Consider the following 23457-nt stretch of genomic DNA (forward strand, 5'->3'; position numbering starts at 1 on the left):
CGTACGTGCCTGTTGGTTTGGGCTTCGTTGGTTTGGGATTCGCTTGACGTGCTCAGCTTATTGTTCGTTGAAATTCTTTTCTTCTTGATGTAGAAAGAGAGTGGGTGGCTGGTTTGACATTTGTTGTTGTTGTTTAGTATGGGGAATCGGGAATGGGGGTAGTGCGTTTGCTATTAGTATATTTGAATAAGCCTGTTCTTAGTTATTTTGTTATTTTTTTCTCTTAGGTCTCTTACTATCTAGGTTGTAGATTGTAGTTCGGTGAGTGCATGTGTGTATGCTCTTTTTGTTATGGAGTGTGTTGTATGATTTCATCGTATTTGTAAATGAATTTTGAGTAATAGTACATGAGGTAGGTCTTTCTTCTATGGTATGCATGTTATGGTACAAATGGGTATCCAAGAATACTGCAGGTAGGTAGGCATATAAAGCGGGGAATCGTATGAAGCTCAGCTCAGCTCAGCTCACTTAGCTCCTCCGCGCATCCTCCTCTATCTTTCTCCAAATTCCAACAAAGCCACCGCCCACAATCCGCGCGCCAACCTTTGGCCGACACACAAGCACACTGTCTTCCTCCTTGGGTGTCTTCTCTTCAGAGACATCTGCGGATTCAGTCTCAACGGCACCCGTCTCTACGGACTCCTCTGAACCGGAACCCTCCTCGGCGGAGGAAGCCACCGACACATTATCCCGAGACTTCTTCACCGCGTGCCGGATATCCCATAGCCGACCACTGCTGATTCCGTTTCCGAGCTCGACAACCTTATCCTGAACGAAAGGTAGTCTCTGTCGACGAATGAGCTCCACACAGTCGCCGATCTGCGTCACGCTCGGCATGAATACAGCCAGGATGCCGTCCCGCTTCAGGATCGAGGCGACGTGGGGAATCCGTAGATGCGCGGAGGGCATATCCAGGATCGCGTAGGAGAGGAACGGCTCAACCTCATCTTTCTTGAGCGAAGAAAGGAGGCCCGTCGGTGCGCGTTGTCTCTTCTGCTCTGCGATCCAGTCCTCTACATGCCCGGCGTAGAAGTCCACATTGCCTGCGTAGATACCGCGACGGAAACCCCGGACGATACCTTCGGCGTGGACGGAGGATTTAGGCGTCACGTCGACGCTGTGGATAATTGCTTTGCGTTGGGAGCGCCAGGCGTCCCAGTTCTCCTGGTCGGGGTCCACGGTCGTTTCTGAAGCGCCATCTGCGGGCGGCTGTAACTTGCGGGTCGGAACCTCGCCGGGTTTGGTGGGTAGGTATGTGACTTGCGAGCTTGGGGGGAGGGGTGGAGGAGTAGAGTTGGCGCCTTGGATGGCGCGCGCTAGGTGTAGGGTCAGGGAGCCGTGGCCGGTGCCGGATTCGAGGATTTCAAGGGGCGGTGTGTCTGTTCCTTCGGCTGGGGGTGCGACGTGGATATCGAGGAGGGAAACGATGAGGTTGGCGTCTGCTGAGTAGATCTAATGGCATGCGTTAATGAGGAATTGGTTTGGGGGGGGGGGGGTGGTCGTGGTGCTCGTTGACGACGGTGTAGTTAGATTCGTACCGGCGTGACTAGACGGGGGGTCATGGCAACATATTCTTCGAGGGTAGGGAGGGAGAGTCGGTATTCAGGGCCTGTATTCAATGGAGATTATTAGAATGCGCCCGGATAGGTTAATATTGGAATGAAGAATATAACTGACCTTTCCGCGCCTGCACCAGATCCCGTACCCTCCGGCCGATGATGTTGTCGTGCTCCAATTGTCCGCGACGAGTGTCGGATTTATGACCCTTCCGCAAGGGTTTGCTTAGTAGCGGCGACTTGCCATGGACCACAACTCTATCTCCCTCTAAGTGGTGGATTTAATCTGTTAGTGTGGGATGGCGCGCAAACTGTGAACGAGCGAACGGCGTTCAGTCGAATAAAAGGTGTGACATACCCCGAAAGACGGAGAAATTGGTGTCGATTGAGCGGGCATAGCGAGGGACAGGAGTGGACGATGTTAAGCCTAGGGCTCGACGCAATGATTGCAGTAGACGAGCCATGGCGTGTGATGATTCGGAGGGAGTGATGCCCTCAATCAAGTGTCCGAGAAAGTATCGGCGCCGAAAAGATCGAGCATCAAAAATTCGGGACTTTGAGATTTGGAGACTCGCCGGGAAGATACTCGGTTCGGCTAGACCCAGAATGGTCAGAAAACTAGCATTAGACAAGGGAAATTAAGACTGGCTCCACCGAAAAGAGGACAATTCCAGCTTTTAGTGTCGCGCTGGAAATTATGGGGAACTCCGCATGGGTCCATCGTTGGTGGTGATTGTCCCTCCTTTGCACTTGATCGAGTCTAGTCTCTCTGCTTTCTCACCGCGGGGTTCTTCTTTTCTCTCTTTGCTTCTCTCCACTTAGAATCGCTCTCTCTCTCTCTCTCTCTCTCTCTCTCTCTCTCTCTTAAGTTCACATCTTTCTCCTTCCTTTTGTTACCCGAATATCCGACCGGTTTATTCCCATCCTCTGCCGTCCTTGATTTAGGTTTGTTCCCCCTGTTCCATTTCTCAGGGACAGAGTTATTGCCGTCGTATAATTTGAGCATCACCCAAACATGCGCAACAGAACGCGCCCTTTAATCAGTTCCTATATGTCAACCGACAGTGAGACTAACACGGATACTGCAGAACTATCGCCGCGAAATCAAAGCAACCAGGCCTTCATCATGACTGTCACCACGCTACCGTACATGAAAACGAACCCCAAGCTCATATTCTTCACCGATTTCGATGGAACGATCACCCTCGAAGACAGTAGGTACAGACGAAGTTCGCACAACATGTCCACTAGCTAAGTACTCGATGCAGGCAATGATGCTATGGTATCTACCCTTTACAACCTACAAGCACACCACTAAACCTGCATGTTACTGACACTTGGTCGCAAGATCGATAACCTTGGCTACGGGCGCGCAAAGCGCCGTCAAGGCAATGAGGCTGTCCTTGAGGGCACCATGAGCTTCCGGTATGTGAGTACAGACAGCATGTGTAGGCACCTTACTAATCTCTATTGTGAAGTGACGCTTTTCGCGACATGTTGGATAGCATCAAAACCCCCTACAACGAGTGCATCGAGTACCTCAAGAAGAACATGAAGCTGGATCCCTACTTCGTGGAATTCTACAAATGGTCCAAGGAGAACAACGTACCGATCGTGGTGTTGTCTTCCGGCATGATTCCAGTCATCAGCGCCCTCTTCGAGACGCTTTTGGGCGGCGAACCGGACGATCACCTCTACATCGTTGCCAACCAGGTCGAGAGTCGTGATGGCAAGGACATCAACTCCGAGGGTGGCTGGCAGATCAAGTACCATGACGATAGGTAAGGAAATCTTCTTGGAACCGGTCGCTGGGCCAGAACTGACGTCATACTGCTAGCCACTTCGGCCACGACAAGTCCCTGGAAATCAAGCCCTATGCCGCACTGCCGGACGGTGTGCGCCCGACCTTGTTGTACGCAGGAGATGGCGTGTCCGATTTGTCAGCCGCTGCAGAGACTGATCTTCTGTTTGCCAAAAAGGGCAAGGGTGCGTTTACCAAGATCTGACATTAAGGTTTGCATTATTTAGTTACTGACTCTTTTTCAGATTTGGTGACATTCTGCGAGCGCGAGAAGATTCCATTCACGCTATTTGAGAGCTGGGAGTCGATTCTCGCTACCACCAAGGACATCCTGGGTGGAAAGGTTTCAGTTAAGGAGGTTGCTCAGGATGGACTGACTGCAGTCCACGAGGGAGCCAACAAGAACTGATGCGGTGCAGCCAAGATAAGATATCATTCTTTCATGCTGTTAGATATAGATCGCTTGAGTATATACGCACCAGGGACATAGTACTAGTTTAGATATCATGATTATTAGATGGATTAGTTAATAGAAGTGATGATTTGCATATCAGTACGCGTTGTTTGGATTTTGCACGGAGTTGTGTAGGGTTCTAGGAGGCTATATCTGAATGGGTTAGTATATATGACTGACTCTTTTCATGAATAAATTGGCTTTGAGCTGAATATACTTTATATTGTTGACTACTAACAACTTAGGTAGCGAGAAACAAGCGGTATAGCAGTCTATCTTGGACTGAAGAAGAGTGTTGAGACATTATTCCTACTGTTCTTAATGGTATTCATACTATGATAATTTATAGTCCTATTCCCTGCTTATAGTTGATGAATTAAGACCGATAGTAAACTGACTTATATTAAACTCTGGAGTCAAAGGATCCATTTCAAGCTCCTCTATCTACTTTGGTTCTTTCTATCTGGATATTTTATCGCATCCCTACATCTACATTCTCGAAACTCAATTGTATACTATCCTGCGCACGTGTATCACGCGGACTTTATTATAGTTGTAAGTTATGTTGCAATCTGAGCTGAATATAGTTCGAGTGAGTCGGGCATAAAGTCATGATATCCGCTCACTTCAATTCAGAGGAGAAGAGCACAATAAGTGCAAATGCTGTGACAGCGCAGCCGCTAAGAAAATGTGCTACCGAGGAGAACAAGAAAAAGCACAATGCACGAAGGAGTACATAAGCAGGGGTATCCTCGCAGGGGTAAATTGGCCCCTTCTGGCAAATGCAACAGCAGCAAAGCAGTAGAAAGTAAATGACAATTCATACAAATGCAAGCCCCACCTTTTTCCTTTTCCTTTTCTTTGCGTTTCCCCTCCCACCAACTACTACTACGGTCCTGAATCCTGGCGTTTTTTCTCTTTCTTAGCCCAACGTACTGATCACATTTCAATGTCAGTACCGATACAGAAGTTTATCTAGTCAGATGATCAAGGAGGGGGAGAAACTCACAGCCACAAGCGTTACACAGAGTCTTTGGTCCTTCCGGGCCTTTCCTCCACTCGGGTGAGTCCGACGTCCCGCAATCCGTGCACATATACTCGCCTTTCATTCTTTTCTTCCTGTCAACGGCCTCTGCAGGATTCTTGGATTGTGTTTGCTGTGGCTGTTGCTGTTGCAATTGTTGCTGCTGTTGTTGGTCGCTCGCAGGAGCCGCAGCAGCAGCAGAATCGGCAGCAACGGTATTCGGCTGCTCCGCATCACAACGAACCAGACGGCCATGACGGACTCCCGTACTCAATCCCTGTGATCTTTCTCCTTCTCCGTAGTACAAGCCCGTCATAACCTCAATCCCGTCGATATGGGACATGTCTTCAGTCTGTGGCAACCGATCCCCAATCTGCTCCAGAAACGATCGCGAATCGGCGTCGTCCGTATTAGTGAATGTGTCGGATGATTCATTCTCCTCTCCAGATACTGATGTATCTCGTTGCGCAAACGAGGTTTGTGTCGTTGATACATACGTCTGGCGCGTTGTTGTCGTGGTAGTGGTGCTGGTTGTCGTTGTTGTTGACGTCTGCCCTGGTCTCGAATTCAACTCCTCTTCTTCCTCTTCCTTCAATTGGGCTATGCGCTGGTTCAGCCGGATGTTCTCGATCTTATGTTCCAGAAACGAATCGAGTAACTGTGAACCCCGCGTGGGATATGGTCGACAGACAAGGAATATCCCTTTACAGACTGTCTTTTGTTGCTGCAGCTGCTGGGATGATTCTGCGGTCGCAGAAGAAGCAGACCCGGTCGTCATTAGGTGTGGATGTCCATGCGCCTCTAATAGACAGGAGCTATTGTCAGGCCTACAGAGCCGGAAGTGACATCGGATTTCGCGTCCGGTCTTGATGCACTCGTCCAATTCGTGGCCTAGGATAGGCTTGTCGTCTTCATGGACGAAACGGGAGAAATCGCTTTGTTCTAGCATGTGCGATTCAATACCCGTCACCTCGGAGCATGATGGTGACGCGTATAGAACCTGTCCATCGTGACTGAGGAGAAGGAGCAGGTCTTTCAGTTCGTCTAGTACTCTCGCAGACCAGCCGTCATTGTTGGTGCCGGCAGGGCCTATGTCGGGAGTGGGGTGGTGGGGATTGCTGGTTCCCGCTGGCCCTGTAGTAGTTGTAGGTATGGAAGCAAGCGCAGGAACTGTGCTTGTGATAGTGGCAGGAGTCGTTGAAGTGGTAGCAGCAGCAGCGGAAGAAGAGATGGTAGCGGAAGCGGAGAGTTGAAGCAGATTAGCGGCGCCGCGGCTCATCGAGCGAGGAATACTCCGCGCGTCCATGCTATACGGGGGCCCCGGTGGTTTTGAGTTCGACACTGGGGCTCGTAGACCGTATGCCTGGGACGGAGTCTGGTTCTGCGCCACTCTTCGTCCTTGATGGAATTCGAGTTCCATCGCTGGGCTGCGCGGGGATCAAATCGATCGATCGCCGGGGTGGTGGGGACTCTTCTTTCCCGGGGGGGTGAAAAACTCGGTAGGTTTCCCTATAAAGAATATGATACAGAAAGGGATTGGAAGGAGATAGAGAGAGAAAGAAGAGAGGGTAAGTGAGCAGTGTTTCTTGGACTTTTTCTGGACATGACCGCGGTGGTGAATCCAGTAGAGCTGTCAATTCTTGTACTTTTGCTCTCGGCCACATCGTCATTGGTATCGCACTGACACGCGGGATCCACTGCGGCTGCCAATCAAATCCGTCGATGGGGCTTCCCGGGGATTTCCGCACTATCCGGCCTGCTAATTGGTGGGCTGCTGCGGCGTCGGGAAACTTTCAGGTACCGTTGTACAATACAGGTCGGTATGTCTGTATGATTGCTGCAGGGGGCATCCCGGTCGATGCTTCATTGCTTCAAAGTTGGGTATTCTTGCTGCTTCGCTTGCGCTCCGCTTGCGATACCAACCCCCCCCCCAAATGGATTATCTTGGATTCTATCCCTCTTGACTGGCCCTCCACTCCTACTCCTTTCCTGTTACGATCACCTCATCCCTGAAGCATACATCATCCTGCGTGGTGTGGTGTGGGATTATCTTGTCAAGCACGGGTTGACTATCTGGCTTCCGTTAGATCCGCTAGGGACGTGCATCGCGTAGCGCCGCCATCTACTAATTTTAACATTCGTGGGCTGATATCAGGCATCAATAATAGATGAAATTATCGACTATCTATCGACTATTTCGACTATCATCCCTTGAGGAGCCTGCAATCCGCATTTGCCTTCTTTTAATTCTCCGTGGGATATCCACACCGAACGCCCTTTACAATCTATCCCGCCTTGAAAGAACATGCAAAGCTGGGAAGCTGCAGATGCTAACGGTCACCCGTCTGTGCAAATTGCAGACGTCAGACCACACCGCACCCACGCGAACGGGTACGTTGGACTCTGTTAGGTGCTGGTGGAGATGGCCTAGAAAATTAAGCGAGCCCAGGCGCAGACCAGACCCGGAATGTCCTACCGGCGGGATGATCCCCCTGTCTTGGGAAGTCTGATACCATGCTCATGCCATGTTCTTCCTTCCAGCCTTACAAAGGATGAATGCACCTCCCACTTACGCTACTACAGATCACGAGCTACTACGCAGAGCAATGAGACGGTCAGATATGGCTGATACCATAGCTCTTTCTATAGCCCATATAAACTTATGTGCCACAGTATCTGAAGATTCATTAACATAACCAATCTGCTTCAATTGACAATTTGGCAAGAAAATCTCAATGTGAAGGCCCTACCAGGGAACCTGAGAACCACAATTACTGCCGTCACTATTCCAGGATCCTTCCACATTTTCTGAGACCGAGGCCATGACTAGCCAAGCCCCACCGTCTATCTTGTTCGACACGTCAGAAGCAACTACGACATGCACACGGAGGAACGGAAGCTTGGCGGCCGCTACTTCCCAAAGACAACATCAGCTTTGCTGATGCACCACTCAGCTGGAAGATCTTACTTACTGTTGAATCACAACTAGTATTTGCACCTGCACCTCAGTCCATAATAGTGACAACCACAGAAATGATAATCTTTATCATGGCAATTGCACACTTTCAAAACGCTGCATCTGCCTTCGCAGAAACGGTAATTCTTGAACTTGGTTAGCATTGATCCCACCAGCCAAATAGGATGGTGTTTACAGAGTTCAACTCTTCCTCGACATCTGTGGTAGCCATGGACATGCCATTACCGTCAACATCGTCGAAGGCCTCGTTAGGGTTATTGACGGCTGCAGTGCCAGTATTCCCAGCAACTACATCATCGACATTGGCAACTTCGGTAGGGTTGGCAGAAGAAGTGGCCAGGCTAGCCTTGAAGAAGAGACAGGACAAGCACAAGAGAACGATGATGTTCTTGAAGTGAAACATCCTGAATGGAGGTGAACCGGCACAGTATCTGAATGTGAGTGGAGTAGGGGTGGTTCGATGAGAGGATAGGTTTGAGAGAAGAGAGCCCTGAACGAGAGAAGGCTGGAATGTAGAGTGAGCCTTTTGTATGTGACACCTAGTGTTCGCAACATCAGCACTATGTGCACTTGAGTAACCGCTCTAGCCCAAAGAATCTACAGTTGATATCATCATAGTTGCCATGCCCGCTATTTACATCTGAGGCACAGCCTCTTGAACCTAGAGGTACGTGCAACATGGCATACAGCGAAGAGGTAGGGGTATCAATACACAATCTACTAGTCTTTGCATTGCCCGATTCGATGTTGTCGGAAACATGAAAACCCCCAGATAGGATTGCCAGTGATTCATCTGTTGCAGCCAGCCTGCTATCAAATAATTTAACGCAGGTGTATCGCGCAGGGATATCCTCTACTTACTTGTATACAGAGATTCCGGCAGGAACTTCATCCCATAGCCCATGTAGTCAAACTACCCGTGGGTCTTCTACCCAACCAAGAACGGGGCGTCCGTCCCCATAGGTTCCACGAAGTAGTATAGAGTCCCTCCAAGGAAGGGAAAGCATGCCCCAAAAAGAATGTATCAGCAAGCCACAGACCATCCAATCATGCCTTTACCAAAGCATCTCCACCACATTTAGGGCCCCTACCCCATCCCATCCTAGTGGTGTTCTCTAGAAAGCATATACATCCCAAATCAATATCCACCACCTCCCCAGCTGACCGCCCATACACGTGACCTCGCGCCGTCTCCCCGCGTCGACTGACGCGCCGATCCCAAGCGCAGCTGCTTGCTATCTATCCGGCACGCTTTCTTTATCCCGAGTGGAGAAAGAATATCACGGGGAAGGTGTGATTTGCAGGCCTGCTACCTACCCTTACGCATCCGTGGAAACGGACCCGGCCTTTTCTTCCCTCTTTTATTACCCTTCTATTGTGAAGTGACGTTTTCCATAATGTGAGATTTCGTTCTGCATCCGGCCACAAACATTCTTTACTAATTAGTCCCTCCGCAGGTGTAAGTTCCGCGGAGGTCGTGTGAACGATCGAGGGTACTAATCATCGGGGGTTTGTTTGTCGCAGCGAAGATAGATAAGTTGTCGATATTGGGGTGAGTGCTCCTTTTTTATGGTTTATTTGGGTGGAGAAATGCATAGGAGTGATTTGATTTGCTGACAGTTGCTTGTGATGGGCTCTAGTGTTCGGTCGTTCGATAATACGCGCAGCGAGACGATTCAGTTTCACACTCCTCTTACGCTGATTGTTGGGTATAATGGATCTGGAAAGACGGTATGATGGATGGTATATGATAGTATTATGGAGGTTGTCAGGCTGATGGAGTTGGGGGCAGACAATCATTGAGTGTCTTAAATATGCGACCACCGGCGATTTACCACCCAACAGCAAGGGTGGTGCGTTCATCCACGATCCGAAGGTACGCGATTCTATGAGATATGGTATTGAGTAGGATGGACAGACGTGCTGAGTTATTATGGCAGCTATGTGGCGAGAAGGAAGTCCTGGCCCAGGTGAAACTGTCGTTCAAAGGCACGTCAGGCGCGAAGATGGTCGCTACGAGGAGTCTACAACTCACGGTGAAGAAAACGACACGGCAGCAAAAGACACTAGAGGGTCAGTTGATGATGGTTAAGGATGGTGAGCGGACGTCTATTTCCTCCCGCGTGGCGGAGCTGGATCAGATCATGCCTCAGTATCTCGGTGTATCAAAGGCGATCCTGGACTCCGTTATATTCTGTCACCAGGACGAGAGCTTGTGGCCGATGAGCGAACCCTCAGTGCTGAAGAAGAAGTTCGATGAGATATTCGAAGCTATGAAGTATACGAAGGCGATCGACAATATCAAGTCTTTGCGGAAGAAGCAGAATGAGGAGCTTGCCAAGTACAAGATCATGGAGCAACATGCCAAAGAGGATAAGGAGAAGGCCGATCGTGCAGAGAAACGATCAATAAAGCTTCAGGATGAAATCGAAGCTCTGCGCGAAGAAACACACCAGCTCTCTCAGGAAATGCGCCGGGTGGCTGATCTTGCTGATAAGGCGTGGAAGGAGTCTGAAAGCTACTCTCAGGTGTTAGGTGCGCTTGAAGGAAAGCGTATTGAGGCCAAGAGTATTCAGACAACTATCGATAATCTCAAGAGACATTTGGTTGAGTTAGATGACTCCGATGAGTGGCTACAGTCGAACTTGGAGCAGTTTGAGTCAAGGCAGCTTCAGTACCAGCAGCAGGAAGAAGCCAAGAAGGAGAACTATATGGAGCTCAAGGAGCAGATAGAGCAGACTCGACAAAGACTGGGTGTCAAGCAAGCAGAGTATGGCAAGTTTGAGAACGACAAAGCCAACTTCGAGCGCCAGGTTGAGCGGCGACAGAGGATGACGAAAGAGGTCGCTCGAGCGCACAATATCCGTGGTTACGATAATGTCGAGGACCAGGCAGACGTTGATGAGTTCATGCGGAGAGTGCGAAAAATCCTGAAAGATCAAAACCTGGCACTGGAACGGGTGAGGAAGGAGGCGCAAAGTGAGCTACGTGACGTCCAGGCAACCCTTAACCAGATCGGACAACAGAAGTCTGCGCTACAGGAAAGCAAAAACGCAGCCAAGCGACAGATTGCCTCGAATGATAGGGAAGCAGCCACCTACCAAGGAAAACTCAACGAGATCAACGTGGACGAAGGCGTCCAGGCTGCCCTGGAGTCGAACGTTGAAGACATCGGATCTCGTTTGGACCAAGCCAAGGAGCGCGCACGATCCGCATCTTGGGACAAGGAGATTCAGAATGTGAATTTACAAATCCGCGACCTTGAGGATGAGAGTTCGCGCTTGAATACTGAGCTCATCGAGGCAACAAAGAAGGCTGGTGATTTGGCTCGATTAGACCACCTCAAGAAGGAATTGAAAGAACGGGAGCGCGGATTGGAGACGATGAAAGGCGCTCACGGTGAACGACTGACAAAATTTGTAAACGCCAACTGGAGCCCTGAATCTCTAGAACAGGATTACCAGCACGTCATAGAGGAGGAATCCAGACATGTCTCAAGGGCAGAGCGCGAGCGTGATGGAGTCAGCAGAGAACTCGAGCAGGTGGAGTTCAAAATGAAGGGCGTCAAGAAAACATTAAGTCAGCGACAGAAGGAACTCAAGGAGTGCATCAAAGAGATCCGCGATGCTGTCGATGACGAACCGGAAGAATACCCCGAGATTCTGAAAGAGCGTCAAGCCCAGCTCGATCTTGCCAGGAAGGACGCTGAACAATACGCCGGAGTCAGCAAGTACATGGCCGACTGTCTCGACACCGTGAAGTCGGCAAGGATGTGCAGATTGTGCATGCGGACTTTTCGAACCGAAAACGAGCTGCAGACCTTCAAGAACAAGTTAGAGGGGTTAGTGAAAAGAGCGAAACGGGTGATGGAGGATGACGAAATACCCCGTCTCGAAGAGGACCTTAATACCGCCCGCGAGGCCAGCACAGCCTACGATACCTGGTGTCGGCTGAAGCAGACAGAAATTCCAGATTTGGAGAAAGAGGAAGAAGAGTATACTGCCCAACAAGACAAGCTCCTGAGCCAATTGGAAGAGAACGACAAGATAGTCAGCGAAAAGGCCGATAAAAAGAAGGACGTCGAGTCATTGTCAAAGACGGTCAATACTATTGTCAGATACGACAGTGAAATCAAGTCCATACGCTCCCAGGTCCAGGACTTGTCTTCGAAACAGCACGATACGAATGCCTCTCGTACACTGGAAGATATTCAGGATGAAATTGCGGGCATTGGCGAGAAGTCTAGAGCCTTGAAGAAGACTCTGTCGAAACTCACTCACGAGAAGGAGCAAACATTGTCTGAGATGAACAAATTGGAGCTGCAACTCAGAGACGTCAAGAGCAACCTCGACAACGTGAAATTCAAGCTCGAGCGGAAGGCAGACCTCCTGGCTCGCATCGAAGAGTACAAGAACCTCAACAACCAACAACGCGAAGCCATTGCAAAGGCGGACAAAGAGATTGAAGATCTCACCCCTGAACTTCTCAAGGTCCAAGCCAAGTACGACGATATCAGCCAGCGTGCCGAAGCCCGTGAAAAGGACATGCAGCAGGAGATATCCCACCTCTACGAGAATGTACACCAACTTGAACTGGCAAACGAGGAGATCGACGCCTACAACGAGCGAGGCGGCCCTCATCAACTAGAGCGCAGCAAGCGTGAACTGCAAAGCATCGAGGACGAGATCAGCAATCTCGAAATCGAGCAAGCCAATATCACTAAAGAGATCAACAAGATATCTGCTCAACTCAAGGACAGCGAGAATACCAAGCGCCAATACGCGGATAACCTTACATACCGCCAGGCGACCCGATCTCTCGACGCAGTCACCGAAGAGATCGAGCAGCTGGCGGCGCAAAACGCCGAAGTCGACCGAAGCCGCTTCAGAGAAGAATCCGAGCGCAGAGCACGAGAACACAACGCGCTCGCCGCCAAACAAGCCAGCAAAATGGGCGAGATGAAAGGAAAGGACGACCAACTGATGCAGCTCCTCGCGGACTGGAATACCGACTACAAAGACGCAGCAAGCAAGTACAAGGAAGCGCACATCAAGGTGGAAACAACCAAAGCCGCAGTGGACGACCTAGCGCGGTATGGCGGCGCCCTCGACAAAGCCATCATGAAATATCACGGGCTCAAAATGGAAGAGATCAACGCCATCATCAGCGAGCTCTGGCAGAAGACCTACCGAGGCACTGACGTCGACACGATTCTCATCCGCTCCGACAACGAAAACGCCAAGGGCAACCGCTCCTACAACTACCGCGTCTGCATGGTCAAGCAAGGTGCAGAAATGGACATGCGCGGCCGCTGCAGTGCAGGTCAAAAGGTGCTAGCAAGTATCATCATCCGACTCGCTCTTGCGGAGTGCTTCGGCGTCAACTGTGGTCTAATTGCTCTTGATGAACCCACAACGAATCTTGACCGTGATAATATTCGCTCTCTTGCGGAATCGCTTCATGATATCATTAGGACTAGACAGCAACAGGCCAACTTCCAGCTTATTGTCATTACCCATGACGAGGAGTTCTTGCGGCATATGCAGTGCGGTGACTTCAGTGACTACTATTATCGGGTCTCGAGGAATGAGAAGCAGAAGTCGATTATTGAGAGGCAGTCTATTGCTGAGGTATGTTTGCTCCTTCTTCCGTTATCCCTAGGTGTGAAGTATACCTAGGGTTAGGGGTGATATTACAGGACTGACGTCGACTTCAGGTTATGTGATTTAACCACTCTTCGAGTTTCCGTTTATGGCTTGGACTGCAGGTCTCGCCATCTGGGAAGGAAGAGTGATTTGATCAGCGATCTTATAGTTACGTTCTATGTAAATTACCTGGTATTTGGTATGGTTAATGAGCATGAGGCGGCGTTGGGGAATCAAAAAAGAACACTATATTGCTTTTTGACATTTCACATCAAGTCCACTATATAGACACAATCCATATATTCTCTAGTACCACTCACTCCAGATCATCACCCTCCTCATCATCCAGCAACGGCACAAACCGGAAATCCACAAACGTCACAACAGGTGGCGGACCACCCTTGAGCGGCCGTACACCACCAGCCCCATTAGCATCAAACTCAATCATAAACTGAAGACTCAATACCCCCTGGCAATCCCCACGAATGCTCACTTTATTAGCCACCGCCATAGCACGCGCCGCCTTCTGAATCAGCGCGAACTTATAGTTCTGCTTGAGACGCGACCCCATGGACGACGGCGGACTGACCAGGAACGTCTCCGTGACCGTCGGCGCAAGTTTAGCTTTCTTCGCACGGGACCCTTCATCAGTTGGGCCTCTTGCATCACCTCCCGGACCATTAGCCGCGCTGTTCTCGACGGAGAATTCTACAGATGACTCGCTGAACGAGCCTCCCGTGCCGGAGAGAGCGAAGAATGGTTCGCGGGTCGCGGACGCGGAGATCTTCAATACCGATGGGCTTGTAGCGACTAGTTCTGAGATGGCGTTGTGGAGCCAGGCAGAGCGCATGATGATCTTCATGATGATGGCATCTCGTTGGAGAGGGATGTCGACTTCGCTGCCTTCGGTTTCGTAGGTTGTTAATTCGCAGGTGGTTTTGACGCCCGTCTCTGAGAGAGTGATGCTGAGGGGAGAGCCTTCGCTGGTGTAGCGAATTGTGCAGGAGCGGTCTAGGAGTAAGGACGGGGCGGAGAAGGCGCCAGGTCCGGATGGGTGGGTTGGTTGGACGCTGGATGCTCGACCGGCGTTGGGGTTCGTGGAGGAGTCGTTGGTGCCGAATATCTTGAGGGTTTCTAGGAGGGCGGACAAGGAGACGACGAAGCATGGGTAGTAGGTGGAGGGGTCGGAAGTTGTATCGTCGTCGTTGTCGTTGTTGTCTGTTGTCCCTTGGTTTGGCGCGGCTGGTGGGTTGAAGGTGTAGCTGGTGAAGAGGGCTTTGTCGAGGAAGGCGAGTCCTTGGATGACTCGCATCTCTTCAGCGGAGAAGCGGATTCCATCTGGGGTTATTTGCACAGTGGCCCTGGATGCGAAGCCGATGCATTGGAGAAGAGTGTAGAGGTGGTGGGCATTGCTGGAGACAGCAGTGAAGATGGGTTCCGTGTCCGCCATGATGGTTCGGAGTGAAATTGGCTTAAGCACGACAGAGTAGAGACTCGAGAGCTATGTTAAAATAGAGCTGGAGTGCGAAGAGAACTTTTTGGTGATTATAAAGGTAACGATATGCTTCGTTTCAAACTCTCCAGTGTATGGTACATGGGTATCTGGGAAACAACTGGAATTTTTTTTAAACGTAGACCCCAACGGCACAGATCATGAATACGGCTCCGAAGCTGGACGGGGAATTTGTTAGCGATGGTTAATAAGGTGGCTGTTGTTAGGGTAGATCTGTGGCTTACCCAAACGCCAAAGATGCCGGGACTCCGAAGGAAGCGATGCTGAGGAAGGAACGATCTGCGCAAGTTGTAAGTATATGGTTGTGACAAGAGTACAAGACATTTCATATGTGGAAATGATCTCTGGTGTGGTGTAAGTACTGACTCAATCCGAAAAGTCCAGTGAGGATGAAGGCTGTTGTAAGTTAGTAATTGTTTGGAGTGTGAGAGAGGTCGGGGTCCGGCTCACCAGCAAGTAGTAGACTGAAGCCGACAAAGAACTGGCTGTCTTTAGAGACTGGGGGAGTATACGGGCTCGCAGAAGCTGCCTGCCAGACTTCGTTCAGAGACATGAGGGCTTGTGAGATGCGCTTAATTTCAATGGCTTGTGTATAAAGGAGAGAAGACAGTTTAAAGAGAGGAAATGAGGAGAAGAAGGAGGAGAGGGACCTTCCCTCAAGCTGTCGTCGTAATGCCATGGAGCCCGAACTAGTAATTGGTTATCTGGCTTGACGGCCGCGGATCAACTTCTTCCCGTTCCGCTCCCCGTATCGCGGCCGCAGCTCGTGTGGAGAGAGTCGCTGAGGTTCAAGACGCTTTCGTCCAGAAGTCATCGGAATTCGTCGCGCATCATGCCTGCAATCACAGATAGTAAGTATTCGATGCTGGATCACGCGTTCTTGCGACTGTTCTGGTCTTTTCGCTCATGTCAAATCCAGGTGCCAAGCGGAAAGCATCGGAGGAGGCGCTCTCCCCAGATTCCCACAAGAAGGCGCGCACTGACTCCCCCGAGAGGGAACCCAAGGTATGTTGCATATCCTCGTTTCTGTCTGGAGTATGAGACTAATGTACTTTGCTTGCCTTAGACCGAAGATGACCTCCTAGATAAGCCACCGAGAATCGTTCCCTTCCCGGAGAAGGTAAGCCTCAAACGAGCCCGCAACCCGCCCGAGCTCCGATGACGCTGACTCCACGGTAGCCTGCAGTTCTGGAGGAACGTCGCGGCGACATCGAGTTTCGTGTAGTCAACAACGATGGATCTCGCGACAGCTTTGTTGTCCTTACAGGTCTCAAATGCATCTTTCAAAAACAGCTCCCCAAGATGCCTAAAGACTACATCGCGCGATTGGTCTATGACAGGTCGCATCTTTCCTTGGCTATCGTCAAACACCCTTTGGAAGTCGTGGGAGGCATTACATACCGACCATTCAACAGTCGCAGGTTCGCCGAAATCGTTTTCTGTGCCATCTCGTCCGACCAGCAAGTCAAAGGATACGGTGCGCACTTGATGTCTCATCTCAAGGATTATGTCAAAGCCACATCGGACATCATGCACTTCCTCACATACGCCGATAATTACGCCATTGGATACTTCAAGAAACAAGGGTTCACTAAAGAAATAACCCTTGACAAATCCGTTTGGATGGGATACATTAAGGATTATGAGGGTGGTACAATCATGCAGTGCACCATGCTACCTAAGATACGGTACCTCGAGGTTGGCCGCATGCTTCTGAAGCAGAAGGAAGCCGTACACGCGAAGATCCGGGCCTTTAGTCGCTCACATATCATTCACGCGCCCCCGAAGGAATGGAAGAATGGTCCGTGTAAGATTGACCCATTGAGTATACCAGCTATCAAAGAATCGGGATGGTCACCGGACATGGATGAGCTAGCACGTCAACCACGCCACGGACCCAACTACAATCAGCTGCTACATCTTCTTAATGATATGCAGAACCACAGCGCGGCATGGCCATTTACTCAACCAGTCAATCGCGATGAGGTTCCTGACTATTACGAAGTCATCAAGGAGCCCATGGATCTGTCAACCATGGAAGAGAAGCATGAAAAGGACATGTATCCGACGCCGCAAGACTTCATTAAAGATGCTATGTTGATATTTGATAATTGTCGGAGGTACAATAACGAGAACACGCCCTATGCAAAGAGTGCCAATAAACTAGAGAAGTTCATGTGGCAACAGATTCGAAATATCCCGGAGTGGTCGGTGAGTACTGAAACCTGATTCTCCTTCTTGGATGCCGATACCTATCTTGTTCTTATCCGCTGACATGACACAGCACTTGGCCGACGGGCATTGATACTAGCGTACTCTGTATGTTGGAGTTCTTTAAAGGCGTTTCCGTGGCGTGAACAAATACCCAGGCGTGGAGAACATGGTTTATTTTAGCTTTTAGCCTGTCTCTTCAAATTTCGTGTTTCAATAATTTCCGACAATACTAAACACATTGATCGGTCGCAGCCATGCTCAGAAACGTTCGCTTATTTGCTCCCTTACGCGCTATCACCACCCAAGGCCCCATTGTTCGTCCGCGACGAACGTCCCACTCAGTTTCTCCGGGTCGCCTTCTGTGGCAGCGCGCACAATGACCCTGGCCCCGTCGCTTGCTTCCTTGACTCCTTGACCTCCGTTGATACTGGTGCGGCAGTAGCCCGGGGCAGCCGCAATGACAGCAATCTTCTCATCAGCCAGCTTTACCGCATGAGCGACGGTGATCATATTAACCGCTGCTTTGCTACTGCGGTAGTCAGGTATGAAATAGGTCTTTGCGCTAGCCGGATGATCCTTGTGGCCGGCTCTGCTGATCAGACCCTGCCCGGACGTGACATTGACAATGCGGCGATCGGGATACGCCGATGCACGCAGCAATGGGAGGAATGTATCCATGACAACCACTATGCCAAACACGTTGACATCGAAAACTTGCCGGTATTGCTCGCGCAGGGTAGTGGCGGGTGTCTGCGCAATGCCCGCATTATTGATCAGGATGTCCAGACGTCCGAATGTTTCCGAGACGGTCTGCGCAGCTGCAGCGATGGACGCATCATCTGTCACATCGATGGTAATGGGTGTGAGAGCTGATTTGTCCACTGCATCCGATTCCAGCTCCTTAACTGCAGCTTCGGCCTTGAGTGTCGTGCGTGCGCCGACTAGCACATGGAACTTGCCTGAGCTAGCTAGCTGCTGTGCCACGGCGAAGCCGATGCCTTGATTGGCACCGGTGATGAGAACGAGGATTTTGGAGGTTGTCATTTTGCGTGGAATAATTGAGGTGATAATTGCGAGAGCTGATTATGTCTGGATCCATTGGGATCTGGGATCCTTGATATAGTTTTTACTGTCCGTAGAAGTCCGAACCCCGAATCCGTTAACTCCGTTACGACCTTCTAAGACCTCTTTAATAAGCACTGCTTGCCCGACTGTCCTCCTAATCGCCGTAGCATGTTTAGTATAGTAGTAGTATACTGGGTAGAAGAAGTGGCGAATTCAACTTGTGAATAACTAATTGGACACATTTCGTCTCACTTGGATTAATCGTTACTGGATGTATACTGTAAAATCTGTCCATAAGATTCTTGAAGGACTCGTTCGACGCAAAATGTCCAGTACAAACACAAAGCTACAATTCTCTATGAACCCCGTCAGTCGAGGAAGGTGCAGAGATAAGACCAGTCGACTGGACCCTCCGAGAGTATTGTTGGAAAAAATCCAGCTGACCATGAAGGAGTTACCATTTCAAACCATGGAGGTCTGACATGTTAGAGAGTTCGGACTGAAACCTTAGCCTTGGCGTTAGCTTAGAAGTGGCTTAAGAAGATCATTTGGCATATTTCCTGAATAGTAAGCAGGACATGAACATAGCGGTGAAGAGTAAGTACACTAAGTGGTTAATTCATTTTCTATGCAATATGCCTGTTACTCTATGCTATCTAGTTCGGTGTAGGAGATAGTCTAGGAACCAAAAAACAAGAGGCACCATAAACAATGATATCATTGAGTAACCTTAAAACGAAGATTATTAGAAACGGGGGGGTCACTGGGCTTATCATCGGCACGATTTTCATCATTTGCCGTCCCGGTTTTTCAATCTAATTAAATATTTGCCCAGTGCACATAAAGCAAAACACTCGTTTTTGGGGTGGCTTGCAGGAAAATAACGGTCCAGTCCATGACCCGCCCCCGGGCAAAATGGACATTGTTCGAGATTTTGATTATTATTATTTTAAAAATAGGGCACAGATTGCAGATTGGAAGGTACTTGGAAAAAAAAAAAAAAATTCTGTCTAGTCATGTTTACCAGCCACGGCCCTGCAATAATCACATATTATTATGAACCGACCGAGAACCAACGGTGCGGATCCGCCGTGGGTTGCTTTTTTTTGGGTGGGATGGATGTGGAATGGAGCCTGTCGGTTGGACAGTAGATGAGACCAACAGAAGGGTTGCAGAGGATGTACTAGTGCCGTAATTGAGGTGACTGGGGAGGGGCGAATTTCTTTTCCTGCATTACAGAAGAGATTGTATTGTATTTTCCATATACTGGACTTAGGGAAAAGGAGAAATCATCCTCTCTCTCTACTCCGTAGACAGTAAGCAATCATCAACATCATCATCAGCTACCCCTTGGCGAGTGTCAAAAGATCCAAAAGATCGGCCGCAAGTGGAACCAGGTCATTTCGGGGAAACATTAATGCGAGGAACCATTGCTGGAAAGGGAGTGGGGACTCAGGCACCTCCCTCAGGCATCACGAATCAACGAACTCCAAACTAGTAGTCAGTCGTCTTTTCGCCCGTCGCTGCGTGTCTGCGGGCTGGCCATCCACACCCTTTCCCTCGCTTTTACCCTTGGCTTCGTCAATCTCTTTTCCCCTCCTCCTCCTCCTCTCGCTCTCGCTCTTGTTGCTGCCTGTGAATCCACATCCCGAGCCTCTCCTGGATGGCTTCTGTCGCAACTTCCTGACCTCTCCTGCAGTCGGTCGGCTGTTTTGTTTACTGCCTCGGAGTCGGAATACCTTACGACCTTCTGCAGGGCCTCCTGGCTTGCACCTAGGCCTCAATTCGTCCCCGTATCGCTGCAATTCCATGCTCAACTGCCGAACTCCAACTGTTTGACCGTCCTTCTTTTTTTATCGTCGCGTCTCGCCAGCCTTTTCCTCGATCAGCTACAGACATAACACGCCGGATCCCTTCCCAATTGCTCTTTCGACTCCTTTGTCAAACCCCCGTCCCTAACTCAAATCCGACGTTCGCTCGTTCCCCTTTTCGGCCCCTCATCGCGGCGCAGCTCCTTCGAGCCTGATTCAGGAAGAGTTAAAAAAAAATCCAACACCTACCCTTCAGCAAGAGAGATCCCCAACATTCGTTCCATCATGGCGTCGCCCTCTCTTTCGAGCTTGGAGCAGCGCAATCGCCTCCCTACGCTCTTCGAGGTCCTCAGTCGCCGGACCCTCGCTCCCGTCGACCTGTTTTCCTTCTATATCTATATGCGGGATCAACAGCGCTCGGTGGATTATCTGGACTTCTGGTATGATTGGGAAACATTGTGTTACCTGCTGGCGGGCTGTTAATAACCCATGTCTCTATTTTAGGCTCGATGTCTCGCAACACATGTCCCTCTGTCGTCATTACGTTCGGGAACTACGTCGGTCCGTTTTGGTAGCGACGCCTGATCTTGAGAAAGCCGACAGCAAAGGATCGTCCGGGGCGTTGGATAATTTCGAGCATTACAACGACATCCCACTTGTTGAAGCTGGTCCCTCCAACTCACGCCATGGATTAAACGATGTCGGCGACCGGGATGCCGACCAGAGACTGTCGGCATTCCTCCGCTCTGAAGGCCAAACATCCGGACACTCGCCCCAAAGCAGCCTTGGTTCGCAGAATGCTGCTCGCACCACATCGAATGAGCTGCAACCTCGGGACAGTTCTGGGACTCGGAATGACTCGCCTTCGCCAGGCCATACGGTGGCACGTGCTGATATTCGCGCCAGCGCAGAGAAGATCCTCTACACGTACCTGCTTCCCGGGGCAGAGAGAGAAATTGTTCTCCCCGAGGAGATGGTATCCGGCATCATCAATCTGATCGAAGACGATGGCAGAGACGATCCTGAAGTATTCGATCCGGCGAAAGACTATGTCTTTCAGGCAATGGAGCGCGACGCTTTTCCAGGGTTCTTGCAGGCCAAAGCTTTGGGAAATCTGGTCCCCTTGACGATTCTCGCACGGCTGGCGTTTGCCCTCATTAGCTTCGGTGGAGGCTTCTGGGGCGCGTTCTACGTGGTTCTCCGGGATAAACCACGGCATATTCGTTGCTGGGTAAGTAGCCAATGCTCGTCCAGAGGCCTGATATCCGACTAACACCTGACCAGTTGATCTTACCTTTTGCCATTGCGTCTTACTTCATCGTCTCGTACCAGTACAAGATCGACCCGGTCATGGCGTTCCTCGGCTACAGCGAGTACACCTTCATGAATTGGTCGCCGATTCGCGAGCCATACGTGCGCAAACTGCTGAACAAGCGGGCCACGGCCACGGCCATGATCGCCTTCTTTGTCGCTGCAGCGTTGAGTATACTGTTCATCTTTGTGCCCGGTACTATGCTCTAATCTCCATAATATCGCGTATACCCTTGCCGATTTCCTTTCCGAAATCTGTTTCAATTTCTACGGCCGCGTGATACCGCTTTTGGGCAGCATATATGTGCATCTTGATTCTTTCTGAGCGTTAGCCAGCGATCTTGCTTCTTGGGTCCATTCAGCGCATGGATACAGAGAGAAGTTCTTCCTCCCCGAATGACCTCGGGGAGTCTCTTAATATGAGAAGGGGCAGATACCCAGTGCGTGGAGCACCAGTGATGGCTGCTCATGCCTCTGGTCCCATCGCGTATGGGATTTACATCTACCAACTATCCATGGACTGGCGTGACACACCAGGTCCGTCGGGTCACGACGTTCATTTCACAGACACACCCTACACCCTGTGTATATTGGGTTTTTCTTTCATTGTTTATTTACCTTTCTACATAATACCCCTCATCTGCTGGATTTGCATGTACGTTAAACGATTTCTCTGAGGCTTTGGTGTTGTGGTTAGTCCACGGTAATTAGATTCTATTATTATGATATATTGATGCCATATTATGTTGGACTCTAAGCAGTACCTTGATGAAATTTCATTCTCAGCTTCCCATTACTCGTAAATTCATAGAATCTTTCGGAGACTCGAAACGCTACCATGCTATTCGCTATAATGGGACTCACGCCCATAGTAATAGTACCACTACCGTAGGTAAATAACTATGACTTCTTCCCCAACACCCGCTTAGGATGTCTAGCCGGTCCCGAAGAAGCACCACTACCACCACCACCCAACCTCACTCCAGCCCCATCATCAATATCCATCCTAGATCCCCCACCTCCCATCCCATCCCCTCCTTCAAGCCCGTGCTCCCAATATCCATCATCATCATCAAACTCATCCGCCGCAAACTCCCTCTTATTCCCCCCAATCACCCCACCACCCCTACTACCCTGCTGCCACCCACCACCACCTCCTCCTCCACCGACCTTCTTCTCCTCCATCTTAGCCCCCCACCCGGCAAGCGCCTTCTCAAACAACACCTCCTTCTCCCGCTCCTCCGCCCTCCGTCTCGCCGACTCCGTCTTAATCCGCAATATCTCGGCCTCAATATCCCCAATCACATTCCCGCAGCGCGTCTCCCACGCCGTCAGAATATCGATCATCTTACCCAGCGACTCGGGCTTCACGTCCCGAAGCGGCGCCACGGAAGTGACATTCACAGTGGGCGGGGTGGAAGCGGGCGATAGACGGGCGGTGATCAGTGAGGCGTAGATGGCTTTTGTGACGAGGGATTCGAGCTCCGAGGGTTGTGTGATGTTTAGGGCTGTCATGAGGGAGCTGTAGGTTAGCGGGGTGGTGGTTGTCGAGAGGGTGAGGAGGGAGAGGAGTCGGAGTTTGAGTGTTTGGGCGTCGTTGAGGGGGGGGAGGTTGGGTGTTGCTGTTTCAGTCGGTCAGAGGACATTATTACTTTGGGAGAGGTGGGTATTCGGGGGAGAAAGGCTTACATTGATAGTCTTGCCATGTGCCCCAGGCAAAGATTTCTAGGAGAGTCAGGTAGCTTGCATATTCGGCTGGGGTGTTGGGGTCCCGGAGGGATTGGATGGCTGGGGTGGTGAGGAGTTCGGCGAATACGTAGGTGTTTGGGTTGGAGGTCGCGTTGGTGATTAGGTTTGTGATGAAGCGTGGGGAGGTCGCGCTGTTGGAGGTGGCGAGGTGAATGAATGGTTGGAGGGCTTCGAGGGCCCGGGTGTGTATTTGGTCCATTTTGTGGTGGTGGTGGTGGTGGTCGTGATGTCTGTGGTGAGGTTGGGATGATTCGGTTGGTAAGGTGGATTGAGGTTGTAGATGGGTATGCGTATCAGTATGCGGATTGTGGTGGTGAATGTTCCATTAGTTGTGGTA

The 23457-nt window shown here is 50.4% G+C and overlaps 10 protein-coding genes across 10 annotated transcripts; 4 read left to right on the plus strand and 6 right to left on the minus strand.

Annotated features, from left to right (window-relative positions):
- Positions 1–315: 315 nt before the first annotated feature.
- On the minus strand, positions 316–2189 carry BO87DRAFT_372498 (tRNA (adenine-N(1)-)-methyltransferase). The gene is made up of 4 exons (XM_025622307.1): positions 1915–2189; positions 1678–1824; positions 1539–1609; positions 316–1452 (listed from the first exon to the last, which is right to left on the minus strand). The coding sequence occupies exons 1-4, from the start codon at positions 2018–2020 to the stop codon at positions 469–471; spliced, it is 1308 nt and encodes a 435-aa protein (XP_025484830.1). The 5' UTR covers positions 2021–2189; the 3' UTR covers positions 316–468.
- A 486-nt stretch (positions 2190–2675) lies between these two features.
- BO87DRAFT_372500 (putative Phosphoserine phosphatase) lies at positions 2676–3897 on the plus strand. Its single transcript, XM_025622308.1, has 4 exons — positions 2676–2981; positions 3035–3337; positions 3394–3542; positions 3603–3897. The coding sequence occupies exons 1-4, from the start codon at positions 2881–2883 to the stop codon at positions 3764–3766; spliced, it is 717 nt and encodes a 238-aa protein (XP_025484831.1). The 5' UTR covers positions 2676–2880; the 3' UTR covers positions 3767–3897.
- Positions 3898–4375: 478 nt separating this feature from the next.
- On the minus strand, positions 4376–6651 carry BO87DRAFT_403258 (GATA transcription factor LreB). Its single transcript, XM_025625756.1, has 2 exons — positions 4821–6651; positions 4376–4746 (listed from the first exon to the last, which is right to left on the minus strand). Exons 1-2 carry the CDS (start codon positions 6253–6255, stop codon positions 4700–4702), a joined length of 1482 nt encoding a protein of 493 aa, XP_025484832.1. The 5' UTR covers positions 6256–6651; the 3' UTR covers positions 4376–4699.
- BO87DRAFT_81252 (uncharacterized protein) lies at positions 6496–6905 on the plus strand. The gene has a single exon (XM_025629587.1). It carries the CDS (start codon positions 6558–6560, stop codon positions 6846–6848), a length of 291 nt encoding a protein of 96 aa, XP_025484833.1. The 5' UTR covers positions 6496–6557; the 3' UTR covers positions 6849–6905.
- A 1043-nt stretch (positions 6906–7948) lies between these two features.
- BO87DRAFT_382390 (uncharacterized protein) lies at positions 7949–8716 on the minus strand (the record flags this gene model as incomplete). Its single annotated transcript, XM_025624602.1, has 3 exons — positions 7949–8351; positions 8500–8605; positions 8674–8716. 3 exons carry the CDS (start codon positions 8714–8716, stop codon positions 7949–7951), a joined length of 552 nt encoding a protein of 183 aa, XP_025484834.1.
- Positions 8717–13785: 5069 nt separating this feature from the next.
- BO87DRAFT_325082 (putative DNA repair protein Rad1) lies at positions 13786–15661 on the minus strand (the record flags this gene model as incomplete). Its single annotated transcript, XM_025620088.1, has 5 exons — positions 15421–15661; positions 15337–15366; positions 15195–15249; positions 15089–15128; positions 13786–14958 (listed from the first exon to the last, which is right to left on the minus strand). Coding segments are annotated over exons 1-5 (1527 nt in total), but the record flags the coding sequence as incomplete, so codon positions are not given.
- A 69-nt stretch (positions 15662–15730) lies between these two features.
- gcnE (histone acetyltransferase GCN5) lies at positions 15731–17339 on the plus strand. The gene is made up of 4 exons (XM_025629588.1): positions 15731–15821; positions 15890–15975; positions 16037–16090; positions 16150–17339. Exons 1-4 carry the CDS (start codon positions 15803–15805, stop codon positions 17197–17199), a joined length of 1209 nt encoding a protein of 402 aa, XP_025484836.1. The 5' UTR covers positions 15731–15802; the 3' UTR covers positions 17200–17339.
- Positions 17285–18351, minus strand: BO87DRAFT_372505 (short-chain dehydrogenase). The gene has a single exon (XM_025622309.1). The coding sequence runs from the start codon at positions 18226–18228 to the stop codon at positions 17479–17481; it is 750 nt and encodes a 249-aa protein (XP_025484837.1). The 5' UTR covers positions 18229–18351; the 3' UTR covers positions 17285–17478.
- Positions 18352–20217: 1866 nt separating this feature from the next.
- Positions 20218–21606, plus strand: rgsB (putative RGS domain protein (Rax1)). Its single transcript, XM_025629589.1, has 3 exons — positions 20218–20500; positions 20565–21291; positions 21345–21606. Exons 1-3 carry the CDS (start codon positions 20346–20348, stop codon positions 21579–21581), a joined length of 1119 nt encoding a protein of 372 aa, XP_025484838.1. The 5' UTR covers positions 20218–20345; the 3' UTR covers positions 21582–21606.
- A 665-nt stretch (positions 21607–22271) lies between these two features.
- BO87DRAFT_297778 (uncharacterized protein) lies at positions 22272–23319 on the minus strand (the record flags this gene model as incomplete). Its single annotated transcript, XM_025619032.1, has 2 exons — positions 22272–22993; positions 23061–23319. The coding sequence occupies 2 exons, from the start codon at positions 23317–23319 to the stop codon at positions 22272–22274; spliced, it is 981 nt and encodes a 326-aa protein (XP_025484839.1).
- Positions 23320–23457: the final 138 nt, after the last annotated feature.

Source organism: Aspergillus neoniger (genome assembly GCF_003184625.1).
Source record: "Aspergillus neoniger CBS 115656 unplaced genomic scaffold BO87scaffold_2, whole genome shotgun sequence".
Taxonomy (NCBI): Eukaryota; Fungi; Ascomycota; class Eurotiomycetes; order Eurotiales; family Aspergillaceae; genus Aspergillus; species Aspergillus neoniger.

Coding starts and splice junctions, on each gene's coding strand:
- gcnE (XM_025629588.1), top strand. Junction 15,976..16,036: donor CCCCCGAGAGGGAACCCAAG/GTATGTTGCATA, acceptor TGCTTGCCTTAG/ACCGAAGATGACCTCCTAGA. Junction 16,091..16,149: donor TCGTTCCCTTCCCGGAGAAG/GTAAGCCTCAAA, acceptor ACTCCACGGTAG/CCTGCAGTTCTGGAGGAACG.
- rgsB (XM_025629589.1), top strand. CDS start 20,346: ATGGCGTCGCCCTCTCTTTCGAGCTTGGAGCAGCGCAATCGCCTCCCT. Junction 20,501..20,564: donor GTGGATTATCTGGACTTCTG/GTATGATTGGGA, acceptor TCTCTATTTTAG/GCTCGATGTCTCGCAACACA. Junction 21,292..21,344: donor CACGGCATATTCGTTGCTGG/GTAAGTAGCCAA, acceptor ACACCTGACCAG/TTGATCTTACCTTTTGCCAT.
- BO87DRAFT_81252 (XM_025629587.1), top strand. CDS start 6,558: ATGGGGCTTCCCGGGGATTTCCGCACTATCCGGCCTGCTAATTGGTGG.
- BO87DRAFT_372500 (XM_025622308.1), top strand. CDS start 2,881: ATGTTACTGACACTTGGTCGCAAGATCGATAACCTTGGCTACGGGCGC. Junction 2,982..3,034: donor GAGGGCACCATGAGCTTCCG/GTATGTGAGTAC, acceptor TCTATTGTGAAG/TGACGCTTTTCGCGACATGT. Junction 3,338..3,393: donor ATCAAGTACCATGACGATAG/GTAAGGAAATCT, acceptor TCATACTGCTAG/CCACTTCGGCCACGACAAGT.
- BO87DRAFT_403258 (XM_025625756.1), bottom strand. CDS start 6,255: ATGGAACTCGAATTCCATCAAGGACGAAGAGTGGCGCAGAACCAGACT. Junction 4,747..4,820: donor TCTGTGTAACGCTTGTGGCT/GTGAGTTTCTCC, acceptor AAATGTGATCAG/TACGTTGGGCTAAGAAAGAG.
- BO87DRAFT_372498 (XM_025622307.1), bottom strand. CDS start 2,020: ATGGCTCGTCTACTGCAATCATTGCGTCGAGCCCTAGGCTTAACATCG. Junction 1,610..1,677: donor TCTGGTGCAGGCGCGGAAAG/GTCAGTTATATT, acceptor CATTGAATACAG/GCCCTGAATACCGACTCTCC. Junction 1,453..1,538: donor CCCCCCGTCTAGTCACGCCG/GTACGAATCTAA, acceptor GCATGCCATTAG/ATCTACTCAGCAGACGCCAA.
- BO87DRAFT_372505 (XM_025622309.1), bottom strand. CDS start 18,228: ATGACAACCTCCAAAATCCTCGTTCTCATCACCGGTGCCAATCAAGGC.